Below are 15,796 nucleotides of genomic sequence, written 5' to 3'. Positions count from 1 at the left end.
TTTTTAATTTGTACGGTTAAGAGTTTTCAGTCTGGCTTTAGTCCACTTCAGGATGTGGTTTTTAATCACTTGAACAGTAGCATTTAACTCAAAAAATATGAGCTTTTTTGCCACTTCCTATCCCAGAGTAGCTCAGCCTAGTGCCCCATTTAGGTCTTCATCTCCTTAGGAGAGGAGATAACAGTTATGACTACTGATTCATCCAGCAAAGGATGACAGCAGGTTAATTTGTTACCTCTTTCCCATTTCATTCTGTCTTAAAAACTGGATGTTGCTGCTACTGTCTGCTAGCTCTGGGTACTGCTCCACAGGCAGGACATAATATCCCTCGTAACCTTGAACCCTTCCCGTGTTCAGGAGCTGCTGCCTCTCTCCGTCTGTCCATACGCGGCTGCCCTCTCGTCCGTCCCGCGCCTTCTGCTGCTCCTTGGCCCAGGCCGAGGCCAGGGCTCGCTGCCGAGCCTGGTCTAACACTCTGGCCTTCTCCTCGTCCAGCGTGTCGGCGGTCAGTCCGTAGCGGATGTTGATCAGCAGGGTGGAATGCTGAAACTCAACATTCGTAAACCTTCGAGTCCTCCCGCTGACGAGCAGCGTGGGCTGGGAGACGGTGACGTTGATGCCGCTGTCCAGGACCTTCCTCCCGCTGGTCATGGCCAGGGTGACGAGGTCGCTGTCGGCCGAGCCGACCTTCACGAAGTAGTGGGTGTCCTTGCCCTCGATGCTGTAGTGCATCTTCTCCAGGTAGTGAGCGCCGTTCAGGACAGAGGCGATTTTCCTGCTGTCGTCTGTGGCTATGCTGGAAACGCCAGTGGTTACACGGCCTTCCTTCACGGCAAACATGATTCCTTTCCCCACGATGGGAGTGCTTGTGGCGAACCAGTGACCTGCTTTTTCTCTAATTTTGGCATGTAATCTTTTAGATATGACCTGTCCCTCCAGAGCCATGAAAGCCTGGTTGTGTCGTTCTGTTGTCTGCTGCACTCCTGTAATTAGCTGGGGAGAGCAAAACAAAACAAAACAAAACACCAAAGAAGATGCAGGTCTGAACAATACTCATTTCAGAGACAAATAATGATCTTTGCTTTGCTTTTTTAAAGGAAAGACATGCAGAGATAAGTTCTATACTTCAAAAGACCACCCTCAGTTATCCATCCATCCATCCATCCATCCATCCATCCATCCATCCATCCATCCATCTATCTCTTGTTCAGAATCAGGTAAATACTCATTCAGCAAATTATTCTGTCATCTGTAAGACCAAATAAAATATTTCTCATCACCCTCTGTAGCATATATGCACCACACTTTGCAATTTTGGCCAATCATATAATGCCCAGTACAAGAATAAGAAAGACCCAAGTCTAGCACAATTTTAATCAGAGCTGAAAGCAAACAGAATTAATGTATTAAAAGGTGGCATTTAATTTGTGGACACTTTTCCCCAGAGATTTCAACCAGTATATATAAGTAAAATGCTTATGAATGTAAATTTTTTTTGAAAATAGATGAAATTTGGGCCCAAAAGCGCCAAAGCTTCTTGAAGAGGGGGTTTGGACTCTCAAATGACTTAGAAGTCTGAGGAGGTGGTATGCCCAGGTTTATATGATAATTTCCATTGTATTACCACAAAAATGAAGTAAGTCTAGCAAAGAGTAGGTTTGGAATTGGCCTAGTACTCTTCTAAAGTTTATTAATGGATTGGAATTTATTATAAAAGTTAAACCCATATACTATTGTGCACCCTTAACCTGAAAAGTAACTACAAATGCTGTAACTGAAGTTAAACGGAGTAGCAAATCAAAACCTCTAACTAGAAAAATGACAAAAAATGGTAAGAAAACCTCTTACAGGATGAGAAGTAGAACCCTTTTTTACCAGTAAAACAAGTACCAACCTAAGCTTATTGCAACACATTATTAGGATGGTTTTACCAGAGGTACAAGAGATGATAAATCACCCTGACAAAGTCTCCCTTTGTCATTGCTAATCAAGTTAATCAAGTTACAACTTGTTAATCAAGGAATAACTCAATAAAAGACAAACTAATGACACTGTAATTATGATAACAACGAAGGCTGGCAAGAAAGGCATATGTTCATTAGTATAAAATCTAGCTATACCCACTTCACTTTACACTGAATTAAATGCTTGGCCTTCTGTGTAACTACAGAAGAGCCAGCAATTCTATCCATAGAGTGGGGCAGATTTATCCAAAAAAGTAACTTAATAGTTCTGCCTACCTGTCCATTTTCACACGCTTGACTCTCAGACAGCTCGTATGGTGGTGACACAAAGTACATTTTTGCTCTGGGGAAACCAGGAATGATGTTGCTAAGCTGAAATCCAAACATCACCAACCAGCTCTTGACATCTAAAAATCAAAAGAAAGCAGCCAAGTGAGAAACACACATGTGTAACAAATAGAGGAAATAAATTAGGAAATCCATCTTTGACATCCTTAATTTAAAGTAGCAACTGAAGTCACAATTAATATTATAGTGTGGAACTTTACAGAACTGTAGAAATCCACCATGAACAGGCACAGGAAATACTGGGTTGAATTTACCCTAAATAATTCATCAGGGATATACCAGCTCTTTCATTCTTTTCCATTAGAGCACATGAATTATCCAAACATTTTACAGTATGCAGTACTTGTTCCATCTCTGACACCTTCTGATGCGGCTACTATATGTAACCTATAAACTGTATTGTATAATGATGTTTTATTAGGTTAACACTCCAAAAACATCTGCAAAGTCCTTTGGGGAAAGTCATGGCTTCTCTTCTATGTCCTACTTCTATCAGCAGTCATCGGGTCTCAGGAGGCTCCATTAAAAGCAGTGAGAAGCTAGACTTGTAAATCAGATGTCTAAATTTAGGCACCAAGAGTATCCTCCCCATCCCTCCAGGGAAAATAGGAGCTGTGTGGGAGGGTTACAGCTCAGCTCTGAGGTGAGCCTCGGCAAGTTGCAGATGTGGGTTCAACCGGGAAAACTCTGCCCTCAGATCTAGCTGAAAAAGTTAAGTAACTAAGTTAATAACAGTAATTCTCACTCAGCAGGTATTAAGAACTAATGATGTATTTTAGCTATCCAAATGACGCTTTTAACAAAAAAGAAAAGAGTCTATGACCCCATTTTACATTCCAGTTTCCTGAATTCATGAGCACTTTTTCTTAAAAACCTCTCCTGTCTTTCCCAGTGGCCATCTCTTCTCGCTGGCCTACACTGGCTCCTGATGCTGCTATTGCCACTTCTGTGAGCTGAGCTGTTGCAAAGCCTGTTTTCCCCAAAAATCCTTTTTTTCTTAGCCATTCTTATTCTAAAATAAGTAGTAAAATACTCTGCCTCTACAAAGGTAACTGTATCCACCTCCCATCACACAGTGCTGACTGTATTTTTCCTGAACCTTTGGACAGCACAGGCTTACTGCTCCTTATAAGGCTTCAATCTAATTTATGGTAAGATGGCATCTCCTGAACAATTCACTAGGCTGCTCTAATTCCACAGAAACCAGAGGAGGACCTATATACAAAACAGTTACTGTTTTGCAGAGCTAATGTGCTTTGCAGCACTGCAATTGCTACAGAAATTTGTTTTCAGCAAAACCTGTAAATAAAGCAGTGTCAGGGTTAACAGTAAGAATGGATGGGGGGGAGGGTTTTTGGTGGGTTTTTTTTGTTCTTTGTTTTCTTTTTAAACTATGACAACAAACGTGCCACCATAATCACTTCTTGTCGAAGATAATCTGTTTGGTCCTACAGCAACAAATATCTGCACCACCGATGAAGTATTTTTACAGACTACAAGGTGTGTGTTGTTCCTAAATGCAATTTATCTTATTAGATTTCATCTAGTGGATGGATAAATTAAATAAATACAATTTCACAATGTAGCAAAATACAATAAGATGATATTGAAAATCAAAATCAAAGGGTGGTGGATGAAAATAGGACTTTTGTTGAATTTAGGAAAACAGAATTTGATCCCAAGGTAATTTTAGTCACCAGTATTTTCACACTATCAGATACAAATAGCATTATCTCCTAACTGCAAAGTAGCTCCACTAGAACCTGTGGTGTGTTACACCTGCTATTAGGTTGCAATGTACTAATGAAACTTGCTATGATTTCCTTTGAAGAAGATGCACACTTTTCTTGAAATTCAAATCACTGCTAAAATTAAGATCATTCCTTTTTAAAAATGGTATCACTACTCTAATTATTGTATACTGCATATTCTATTCTGAAAAAAAGCTTTTCCTGAAGACATATTAATTACCTCTCCTTTTAGAAACTGCCAGCAGTTAGTTCAAGTACTGTGTGATGTTACTAAGTGAAAAATTATTCCTAATTCAGAAAGGGTTACAAGTTTTACCCAATTCTAACATGTGTGATCAAAATTACTTTTGTTTCTCGGCTCTGCACGATCCATAACATTTATTAGTCTTTCAGGATGAAATAATCTTTAAAAACATCAAGGATTTCATTTTAAAGACTGAAGACTGTTTGCATATTAAAAGTTAAATGGAAAAAAGAGGTTTAATTAAATCCATTATTGGTGCTAATTCATAATGTGCCCATGGGCTCAGTCAGTAGTTCATTTTGAAAGCAGCCCTGAAAGAAGCGGATCGGAGCAGTTCTGGTTTGTGATTCTGAACCAACCTGCCAGTGATTTCTATACATGACTTCACTTTTCTCAATACAGAATTAGAATGAACACATCTTTATACAGTACTAATTCAATACGAAGAGCACTATGGCTGTGCTGAAATTTTATATTCAGGCAAACTTATTTTTATTTTTTCCCTCCATAATTCATCATAGCTTCTCACTTAGAGTCCTTCGTTCAGGGAAGGGCAGTATCAAGGAATCAGAAATATCCAGTCCTTTTCATAGCACAAGAAAGGAAAATGACTCAAACGTGATGGGAGGATTGAGCAAAAGGCTAGTAAGGAGAAGCTGGATTTCTTTTCCAAATCAGCTTCCAAGCTGTAGTGCTATGTATGAATCAATGTGAAGAAGTCTCACCTGTTACATAATTCTTTAGATCCAGCTCATTGCTGAGAGGGTTGTTACTCTTGAACATGTACAGATTGAAAGGAGCAGGTTCCTTGCCAATATTTTTCCACATGGTGTAATCAGGAGATGTCCAGCGCCCAGCCAGTACATCATAGTCCCTTTGGGTAAAGTGCACAAGTTTGGTTAAAGGATCGTACAGCCCTCCGTGGAACCCAATGACCAGCTGGAAATCTGGATTAGAGTCGTAATAGATCTCCCCATAGGCCGTGTACTGGAGCTGTTTGATCATGAGGCCATTGATGCTGAACACGGCTAATGGAGTGCCTGTGTTATCAGAGGCCACGTAATACTCTTCCCCACTGCTGCTCTCCATTGCAAAGAGGTGGCCTTGCAGATCGTAGTACAAAGAGGTAATTTCAGAGTTGGAATGGTTGTAGACATGAGTTACCCTTGTTGGGTTGTGAAGATCAGCATAGAAGTACTGTAGATGATGCCCCAGGTTGGTCTTGCAGGAAGCCCTTCGGCCCAGTCCATCGTAGCGGTACTGAACACTCCACCCGTTTGCTTTGTTGTAAGCTCTTGTCAGGAGCCCTTTGGAGTTGTACTCAAACACATCCGCTCCCCGCTGCCACAGGAACCCGTCGTCATCGATCTTGTACGGGATGTCCCCCAGGCGCGTGATCCTGTCCCTGAGGTCATAGCGCAGCGGCATCAGTCGGACGCTGTTTCCAGGATTCAGGAGATGGAGGTTCCCGTTCAGGTCGTAGCTGTAGCGCCAGGTGGGCCTGTCATTGACTGCCACGCTCTGCAGTTGCCCGTCTCCATCGTAGTCATAGGTGTACTTGGTCGTGTTGGCGTAGGGGCCGAGTTTGAGCTCCCTTTTGGTGACCCTTCCCATGCTGTCATACTGCACAGTCATCCAGTACATCAGGGACCGGAACATTTCGTACTGCACTTCTTTAATGCGCCCGTGGGTATCAAAGTGCTTGCTCAGCGTCATAACTGCTGTAGTGATAATTTGGTTTATATCATAATAAATAACTCCAAATTTGCCAAAATGCTCTACTTTGCCAGAAATCTCATCGTAACGGTAAAGGTCAACTGGAAGAGGCGTCTCACTTATGATGGGTTTGATGCTTGCAATTCGGAAGCTGTTGTCGTGATATGTGTAATCAAACCTTGCATTGACCATTCCTTCTTCAGAGAACCTGTAGATTTGTTTGTCAACAAGAGGACCAATTTTCCGATAGCGAATTGTACAAGAAAATCCTCCACTTTGCAAATTCACCATTTTTAGGACACCTGTAGTTTCGTCATATCCAAAAGTAACCGCCGTGCTGTCATAAACAATTTCAGACAGCTTGGATAGCTTTCCATACTTGTAGAAGACTTGTCGGCCAGTACCTAAAAACGATGTTTTCAGAATCCTCCCGTCATCGCTGTAATCAAAAATGACGGAGGCGTTGCTTTCGGGGGGGTTATAGATATTCCTGATGTAGCCGACGGAGGTGTGAGTGGACATGCTGTGCCGAGCCACGCTGGGCATGGTGACGGCGTGCAGGCGGTCCGAGGAGTCGTACTCGAAGATGTACTGTCGCTGACTCTGCAGCAGCAGCACCATCGACTGCAGGGAAAACAACAACAAACACTTACCAGCTATCAGCATGTGGCCTGAGAGAGGGCACTGAAGAAAAGTTTACTGGAGAGGCACTAATGTTAAATGAGCGCAAAGAGAATCACATAGACTAGTCAGAGGCACAGAGCTGCTCAGGAATATTGTCACATTGCCAGATGAGAGGATCTGCTCCTTGGAAATCAATATGCTGACGCTCCAGAGAAAGTGTAGGTTAGCAACCTGTGAGCTGTCCTCCCTGTAGGAGGACTTTTTTTTTTTTTTTTTCCTGGGGAATGCAGAGGAGCTAGATAAATGACTTGATTTATCTTTCTGCCAGCAGTTGTAATTCACAACTGTTACTGTGAAATATGTGAGAAACTAAGCAGAGAACATCAGCTCTGGTTTACTTAGAACAACAAGAAAGGAAAAGAAAAACAATATGTGGCTTTGCTTTATTTAAGACACTTTTATGACTGAAGTGTGCTAATTAGGCTAAGTAAAAATGCACTACCATACTTTCATTTAATAAACAATTAGAGATGAATTTCCTGTTTCTACATGAACCTTTTGTCAGGTTTAGTCATGCATTTTTGGGCTTAATTAAGCCCATTTCATTGTGTTAATTTATTGCCATTCTATGGCAGGAAAATATTAAAAGACAGAAACCATGAACAAAGTATCTCCCATTAAGAATTAGTCATATTCAGTTGACTAATTGAAAAATAAGGAATTTTGGGACCAGGTACAAAGGGATTGTTAACAGCTGGGATACATCAATTTTTAGCTACTTTGTGTGTGTGTGTTACGTGTTATGAAGCCGGATAGAACTTTGTGTCCTCGTAGCTCGTGTCAGGAGGTGACACACCAGCACCTACGTTTTCCAGGTAGGTGTAGCTCCACACTTTGCCGTCGGCGAACATGCGCGACACGATCCTGCCCTGCTTATCGATATCCGTCCTCTCGCTCATGGCCCCGCGCTGCAGCCCCGCCAGGCGCCCGTTGAAGAAATAGGACACGTTGACAGCAGCCAGGCCACTGCTGGGCAGCCACAGGAAGGGCCGGCCCAGCTGGTCGTAAATGATGCGCAGCGTGAATTTCCGGTGGTCGTCGTAGATCTTCTCCGTGCGGATGTTGCGGTCGTAGTCGATGGACAGCAAGTTCCTGCCGTGCACCTGCGGAAGGAAAGGAGGCTGCACTCAGTGCGTGGTGGGCACGCCGTCCCTCTGGATTTACAGCGGGAAAACAGGATGCACAACAGGGAAATCCTTTGGGAAAAGTGTAGGATTCCTGTTCACTGGCTTTTGCTTTCTACTTAGTAGTGCATTCAAATTTTTTTGAGTTTCTACTGGGGTATTTCCCATCTCCTGCAACGTGGGAGATGATATCCTACAGAGAAAGGCTTCTCTTACGGACAGAACAGACAGACACTGTGCACACCTTGGTCTTAAAGTGCAGAGAAACAAATTATTCTGCATGGAATATTTTTCTACTTATTCTGTTTTACTTTTCTACTATTTTTCTTTTGGTTTTGTATTTCTGCTATCAAATTTCTTATGCCTTTTCCCCTACAATCACTTTAAGAACAACAGAAGAAATTTTTGTGCCTTCATTGAGGTTTAGCCACTTGGCTTCTGTAATTGCAACACCCTACTTAGAATTTGTTCATGTACTATTTTCTTTGCTTACTTTCCAAATATTCAACAGATTCTTCACATGGGATGGGCTTAAAAATACTGATCATACAGGTTGGGAAAGATGGACTTCAAGTGTTGAAAGCAAAGGTGCTAAACAATTAGGTTAAGTATTTTTCTTCACCCCCAACTCCTCTTTTTTTAAAATTTTCATTCAAAGTACAGCAAGAAGTGTTTCAGTGCTAGATTTTTTTTTTTAAATAAAAGAGCAAGACAGAGGCAAAAGAGAATAAGAATGCCAAATGAGGAGGCTCCTAGTGAGAGTTCTATAATGAGAGATACATAAATATATTCACTGGGGGGTAAGCCAAAGAATTCAGGCTAATGCTGTAATCTGATAAAGCTTCTTAAGTAATTTAATTGTAGGTGCATCATTAAGAAAGTAGAAGTTTTTAAATTAGATATAATTTCAGTGCAATGACTGCTTAAACAGTATTCATCAGTTTCTGGGAATTTGTTCTTTAGCTTATATTTTCCAGTGGCTTTGATTAAGCAACGTTTCCTCTTATCCAAAATTAAACTGTACATCAAAAAATATGTAAATTAACCCTGAGCCTTTCTTGAGGACATAAAAGTTATTCTGAGATATATTCACTAGCAGGGGTAAACCCAATTCCCACCACAACCAACTCAGTAGAAATTCAGTTATACAGACACATTTGAAATTAATACAATTTTGTGTTTGTAAAGAAATAATTATTTCAAATTATCGCTCATTATCCTAATTTTTTCCATTAATGAAATTAATCTCTTTAACAGTTTGCATTTCCTCAGTGGGCAATTACTAGGGAAAAAAGCTCTTTTCTGTGGGTTTTCCCTAAGGTTATCCCAGCAACAACTTGCCCTGTGATTCACAGAAAAGATAGTTTTTTTAAAACACCTTGTGGCAAAACAAGTCATATTCTGCTCTCCCCTTGTAATGAAAACAAAGCCAGGGAAGCCAAACTCAACATCAGTAGTTTCTCAACTGATTGCTCTTGTTTTGAAGGATCAACCCTGATGGCAGAGACATTAAAAAACCCCTTTTCATCAGCAGAAGAGAGCTTTCACTTCTCAAAAACATTTAGCTATAGAATTAAAGGGTTAGTGTATGCCTGAAATAGTCCAAGTTCTTAAGGTTGAGCAGATTTTCTAAAAAGAGAAAAAAATGTCTTTCAGAGAGATTATGAACTGAATTTTAGCTTTGGGGGCTTTGCTTGTTTTGGTTTTTTGTAACTTCTGAAGCTTCATAAATCAGCCAGGATTTCTGGGGTTCATTCCCTCCATTACAGTAACTGCAGTAGTAATTTGCATGAAGGAAAGTCTGACTCCAGGTAGCCTCTCTTTTCTCAAAAACATAATAGTAGTTATTTGGTTTTGCCGTAGAAAACAAAATTAGTTTTAAAAATAGGGTTTTAAAAATGATTACACAGACAAGAGCTGTGCAGACACGCAAACATCACTTGGAGATGCACACACGAGTATCACCTGCTTGGATAATTCAGTAACTTCATTTGCATTTGTAAAATAAGTAAAACCAGAGACTGTAATTGCAGTATCATATTAATTATAGAAACCCAAACAGGCTGACAAATTCCCACCCTTCCTGGGAACACTAATAGCAGTCACAAGTATCAGGACTGCAGATTACCCAACAAGCCCTTTCTCTTTTGTTCACTACCCACGTGCACATCTGGTTTTCCCTCAGCTGCTGCTGAAGAGGCTGTAGGGACGAGCCCTTTGTGCCTTGGAAAGGTCTGGCCACAGAAATCGCTTACATGATGCTGCACCATAATAAAAACTCTTCAGACAGGAATCTTATCAAGACTTTATCTGAAACTGCTGCAAGACACTGAACGTGTGCTGCATCAAACAGCAGCAGACAGTGAGTGGAGTAAGATAAAGGTGCAGTTCCTTTCTCAGGTTCATGAAATGTGCCCAGGCAGGTGTGAAGAGACCGACATGTCCTGCTGGGATGTGCCTAAAGCACGGATGGGCAGAGCCTGGGCTCAGGCAGCACCACTGCCTGAGGACTCAGAATCATCCAATACTTTGGGTTGGATGGGACCTTCAAAGATCAGCCAGTACAACCCCTCTGCACTGAGCAGGGACATCTTCAACTGGAACAGGCTGTGCAGAGCCCTGCCAACCTGACCTTCAGTGCTTCCAGGAATGGGGCATCTACCACTGCTCTGGGCAACCTGTGCCAGTGCCTCACCACCCTCAGCAGAAATTTCTTCTGTATACCTAGTTTAAATCTACCCTGTCTTAGTTTAAAGCTGCCACAGCTTGTCCTATCACAATAGACCCTAAAAACGTCTGTCCCCATCTTTTTTATAAGCCCCGTTTCACTACTGAAGCACAGGGGCATGGGCTCCAGCAAACACTCCTCAGAGTACTGCGAGGTGAAGTACTCAGCTAAGAGGTGAATCACACAGAATGCCCACCCCTCCAGGCACACTGGATCTGAACTGGGGCTCCAGGAGATGGCCCTGGTGCTCTGTCAGCTCTGCAGCAGTGCCCTGCTCTGTGTCACTGTGTGCCACAGCTGCCCCTGCTTGCCACCTGCTCCCCACAATGTTCCAACACACTTGCTCTGCTTCATTCACTAAACAATTTATAAAGATGAATTAGAATAAATGAGATGCAAATAAATTCTATGCTTTCTCCCTCGTTTTCAAATTTCATTTTTAGTCCACTCAACTTGTGATAATCTCATAGTGATTTTCATTTAAAAGAGCTAAATGGGTATGTGATTATTGTTACAGGAACTAACACCAGACAATTAAATGTTGAGGTGTTGCTAGATAAAACATTGTTTTGATTTCCATAAACATGATGCAAGAAAACCTATCTCAGGCAAGGCTTCAGCACTAAGATGTGTTTAACTTCAGCTAATTACCACAAGTACCTCTATTAGATTTTTCGTATTGAGAGTTAGGATTACTGCAATTTCATTTCAGCATCCTATTTATTTTTATTTTGAACACATAGTCAAAACGCAGAGCTGATCTATTTTCCACTTCTAATCAACTGCTGCAGGTCAACACATCAAAAATCAATTACACAGCCATGAAATTTAGTCATTACGGATTAGCCGTTAGTCTCATTCAATTTTTTTGTCTAACCTTCCCCCTCTCCCCAAGAAGTACATTCTGAGCATTTGTGAGAATAAAGAAAGACTTGTTAACTCAGCCCTGGAAATCAGATGTTAAGCAATAGGAAAATATAAAAGTTTACAACCAAGTAATATGGGTTTTTTTCTAAGTCATTACATAATTGTTTACATATATTGTATTTGCTATATGATCTTGAACACACTAAACTGTATCTTATGTTCAGTGATGTTGAAAGAATTGCTAAAAGAATGAGGACTTGGTCAGTACTACACTTGTTTTCTGCCCAGTATCTCAAAGCCCTTCCAAAACTGCACATACTGAAGTAGCCCAGTCAAAAAAAATCAGTGAAAATCAGGCCAGCAAAGCACAGAATGGGATTAATCCAGATGCAGCAGATCTTTAATTTGGCAGGTGATGGATTACATGACCTGACTGTCTTCCTTATCCTGTGCTTATGATTTTGTAATTATGGCAATTATTTTCCCATCGTGACATTTGGGAAAGGGAATAAACACAACATGCCTGTCTCAGTGAGTCTGTAGGGGGATTTTACAGCAGCAGCTCAAGCTGTAGTTGTGTTTGCTCCCCAGCACCAGCCGGGATAAGTCTGCCCTGGCAGTTTTACAAGTGCTGAGTGCTCAGATTCCCACCCCCTTGAGAGGCAGAGTGTTCTGCAGGAACAGGGCAATCAAGGGGGAGGCTCTAGAATACATCTTTTGAGGAGTGGCTGAGGGAGCTGGGGGTGTTCAATCTGGAGAAAAGTTGGTTTGGGGAGACCTAATTGCTCTCTACAAGTCCCTGAAAGGCAGTAGCAGGCTGGGGGGCGATCTCTTCTGCCATATCTCAAATGAAAGGACAAGAGGAAATGGCCTTAAGTTGCACCAGGGGAGGTCCAGATTAGATACGTGAAAACGTTTTTTCCTGGAAGAGTGTTCAGGCATTGGAATAAGTTGCCCAGGGAGGTGGTGGAGTCACCATCTCTGGATGTGTTCAAGAAGCACCTGGATATGGCATTTGGGGATACAGTTTAGGGCAATTATGGTGGGGCTGGGTTAATGGCTGGACTAAAGGATCTTGAAGGTCTCTTCCAACATTGATGATTCTGTGAATCTGTAATATCCTAGGTATATTTACCAATCTCTTTTGGAATACTTTTAGTAACAAAGCTCTATAGCTCATGGCAGTAGATGATCCCATGCAGCCAACTGAGCTCTCCAACAGTGTCACACCAAAGACAATCCCAGAGTTGTAAATTTTTAACAAATAATGTCCATCAAAATGAAAAAATTAATTTTCTGCCCGAAAAGGAAAAGGTGATTATTGTAACAACAGGTTCTACTTACCCTGAGCTTTCTTCCAAACACTGTCACTTTGCCTTTAATCTGCTCCTTCCTCAGGCGCCATTCAATTGAGTTTAAACCATTTTCCATGGGTAGAGAAATATTACATCGTCCTATGGTGGGAGTCACAGTCCCAGCCAGGACATGAGGTTCGCTGTGAAAGCTAATGCTCATGCCATTGGCATACATCACTCTCAAAGTACCATTATTACAGAGCTGGTAGCTGTTCCTCACTTGATCTACAGCAATAATGAAAAGAAAATAATTTAGCTACTCCAGTCATAAAGAAAACATATAGCTTAATTTGATTGGTTTTTTATTGCACTCCTGTTGATGTTAAATGAAGTCAGCCTGCAATTACCATTTACGTGGTACTATGGTGGAAATTACAGATGTTACTGATTCATGTAAAAAAAAGTAGTGTAGCAGTGAGCCTGCAGAGAGATACTGTGTTTATTTCATTATGTTTTCCCTTCAGTCTTAATTGTGAATCAAAATGCACAGTGATATGTGTTGAACCACGTAATTTATTTCTGATATGAACAAAAACTCCTGAAAACTGAACTGCTGGATAAACAACAAAGCATTAAACTCCAGGACAAAAAGAAAAAGAAGAAGATTGCTGGACTCTTTGTAAGTAGGAAGAAGTAAGTGCCTCTTCTTTTTGTTTCCCTCTGTTTAAAAACTGTCTCCAAGCAGAGGCTTTGTACAGAATTACAGTGTGGCTTTAAATCCTCAAGGTGTGAGGCTCCAGCAGTGCAAGCTGGCAGCCACAGTGGTTCCCTCTCCTGCCTCCTTGCCTCCCCACCAGAACCACACTGGCCTGATGTGCACACCCAGCCTCTGGCAGAGACGAGTTACAGAAACCATCCCATGCTCCTCTGGCCAAGCAGTTCTCCAGCTGTTGGACACAGCCAAGTCCACTCTCAGCCAGGATGGAGCGCCACAGTGTGCAGCTGTCAGCAACACATCAATATTTGCCTGACAGAAGGACAGCACCTACGTAATTAATCATCTGGTATAAGAGAAATTAAGTCTTTGTAACCAGACCTGTCACAGTAGAATAGTCTATAAATGTTGACATTTATGTCAGGAGGAGACTATTGTTTGATGATGATATTCTCATTCCAGTGACATTTTATCTTAATTAAAAAAGCCCCATCACTCACCAAATTCCTTTCACTCTGTCTTTGATAACTGACTTCACTCCATCAGATACAATGCCTGGGTGGTGCTGGAAAGCTCTACACAAACTCTGAACCTCTGTTGCTACTGCCTCCTGCCATGCTCAGGCTGTAACACTGTTCTTGGAAGGGCCATCTCTGGCACCACACCATCCACTGCCCTGATTGTTCTACACTCTGATTAATGGCAATGTAAAAATTTGGAAGATTTCTTCTACTAGAAGGTTTCCTGAGCCTCTCCAGAAGGGTTTCCCCCCCAGGCAGCCATATCCAGCAGTCAGGTTGCATCTCTGTGGCACTGAAGTCAGGACCAATTTTGCATGAAAGTACAGAGAAATATGCCAGTGGGTGAGGTGACCCTGACCCAAGAGGCAGTGGCAGGACTAACTTTCCCCAGCAGACAGTGACCATACATACTTGACACAAAGCAGGACTGCAAAATGGCTCTTACCTGTCCTGAAGACCTGTCATTTTAGGAATAAGCTTTATGGGAGTTTTTCTTGCAAACCTTATATGGTTTCCCCCTGCTCATAAGTGCACTAATGACACGAATCGTTAGCGAATTGCTTTCTCAGGCTGTGTGTGTGGTTAGCAGGTGTGCTGAGAAGTGTGCTTTGGTACCTTGAACAACTGTATAGGAAGCCTCCACAGAGGAGAGATTTGTGATGACCGTGACATCGTCATCCCGATTAGAATTCTCAATGTCGATGGTAATAGACTTTTCCATTTCTCGATGAAGGCTAGTTACCACTCCAGTGGGACGTGTTACATTGGTCAGACGCCCTTCATGATCATAGCTAATAGAAAAGTTAGTGAGAGCAAAAAAGCATGAGGATATATGTTCATTTCAATACCCAATGTATTAATAATGCACCACATTAGTGCAAAAAACCCAGACTGAAACAGATTTTCAAGAACATCCTGGCCATATCTATTTCTCTGTTCTTGAAAGAGTTTATAAGGATGAAATAATATTTTTTAGAGATACTGATCTCAACTACATGGGTGCAAATCCAGGCTAGCATATTTTAAATTATTAATTAAATTACTATGAATATATGGAGTGATATTTGGCTCAAACAACTATAATTAGTAAATTAGTCTGCATTTTAATAGTTGCATTTCACTCTAAGGAAGTGGACTTCTGATGGACACTGCAATAAACAATTGCATAAACTGCACATTTGCTTTTGAATACTTAGTGGAAACTAAGTATGGTCTTAAGTGACAAATCAAGGAATAAACTTGCCATAAAGGATTAAAAAAGACATCATCTTGACAACATAATAATTTCATTTAGATCTTATCTGTGGTATTGAACTGCATTTTGGGGTCAGTATTTTGGCTCATAAAGATGAAAGATGAAAAGCACAGGATAGGTTGGAGTTGCACAAAGGGCAGCAGTCAGCACTCAGAATAGACCTTAGAAGATGAGTTAAATGCTCCAGAGGCATAAAGATGAAAAAAAAAGAAAAAAAAAAAAGAAAAAAAAGGGCTTTCCATTATTTTATTGAGTTAAGTTTCTTTAGAGGTATAAAGGCTGAGGAGGGGGGAAGGAAGGAATGCTGCTGGAAATCAAATCATACCCTTTCCCCCTGTCCTTCAGTATGCTCTGTTTGCTAAAGAAGCAATCCCTTGGATCTTAAGGGTGAGAAATGGGGACCTGAAACAAAATCAGCATTCCAGTCTGACACTCTGCTTGCTGCAATTCTCTACTCGTGCAAGAGTCTCTCACCCAGCCGCTACCAAAGTGCGCGTGCTTCTAGGGAGCAGAAAGGCAAGAAAAAATGTCCTGTGTAGATAAAGGGAAGAGATTAGGTAGAGATTGAAACCAACTGGTCGTCC

At 41.4% G+C, this 15,796-nt stretch overlaps 1 protein-coding gene across 1 annotated transcript in view; it reads right to left on the bottom strand.

Moving 5' to 3' along the window:
* Positions 1-231: 231 nt before the first annotated feature.
* TENM2 (teneurin transmembrane protein 2) overlaps positions 232-15,796 on the bottom strand; it is a 618,654-nt gene continuing 603,089 nt past the window's right edge. The window contains 6 exon segments of the mRNA XM_017726535.1: positions 232-993; positions 2,241-2,371; positions 5,033-6,647; positions 7,514-7,810; positions 12,771-13,006; positions 14,573-14,748. Coding sequence (XP_017582024.1) covers positions 232-993; positions 2,241-2,371; positions 5,033-6,647; positions 7,514-7,810; positions 12,771-13,006; positions 14,573-14,748 — 3,217 coding nt within the window.

Source organism: Corvus brachyrhynchos, unplaced genomic scaffold (assembly GCF_000691975.1).
Source record: "Corvus brachyrhynchos isolate BGI_N302 unplaced genomic scaffold, ASM69197v1 scaffold262, whole genome shotgun sequence".
Lineage (NCBI taxonomy): Eukaryota > Metazoa > Chordata > Aves > Passeriformes > Corvidae > Corvus > Corvus brachyrhynchos.
Note: the sequence above shows the minus strand (reverse complement) of the source record. Positions and strands in the feature narration are given on the sequence as shown.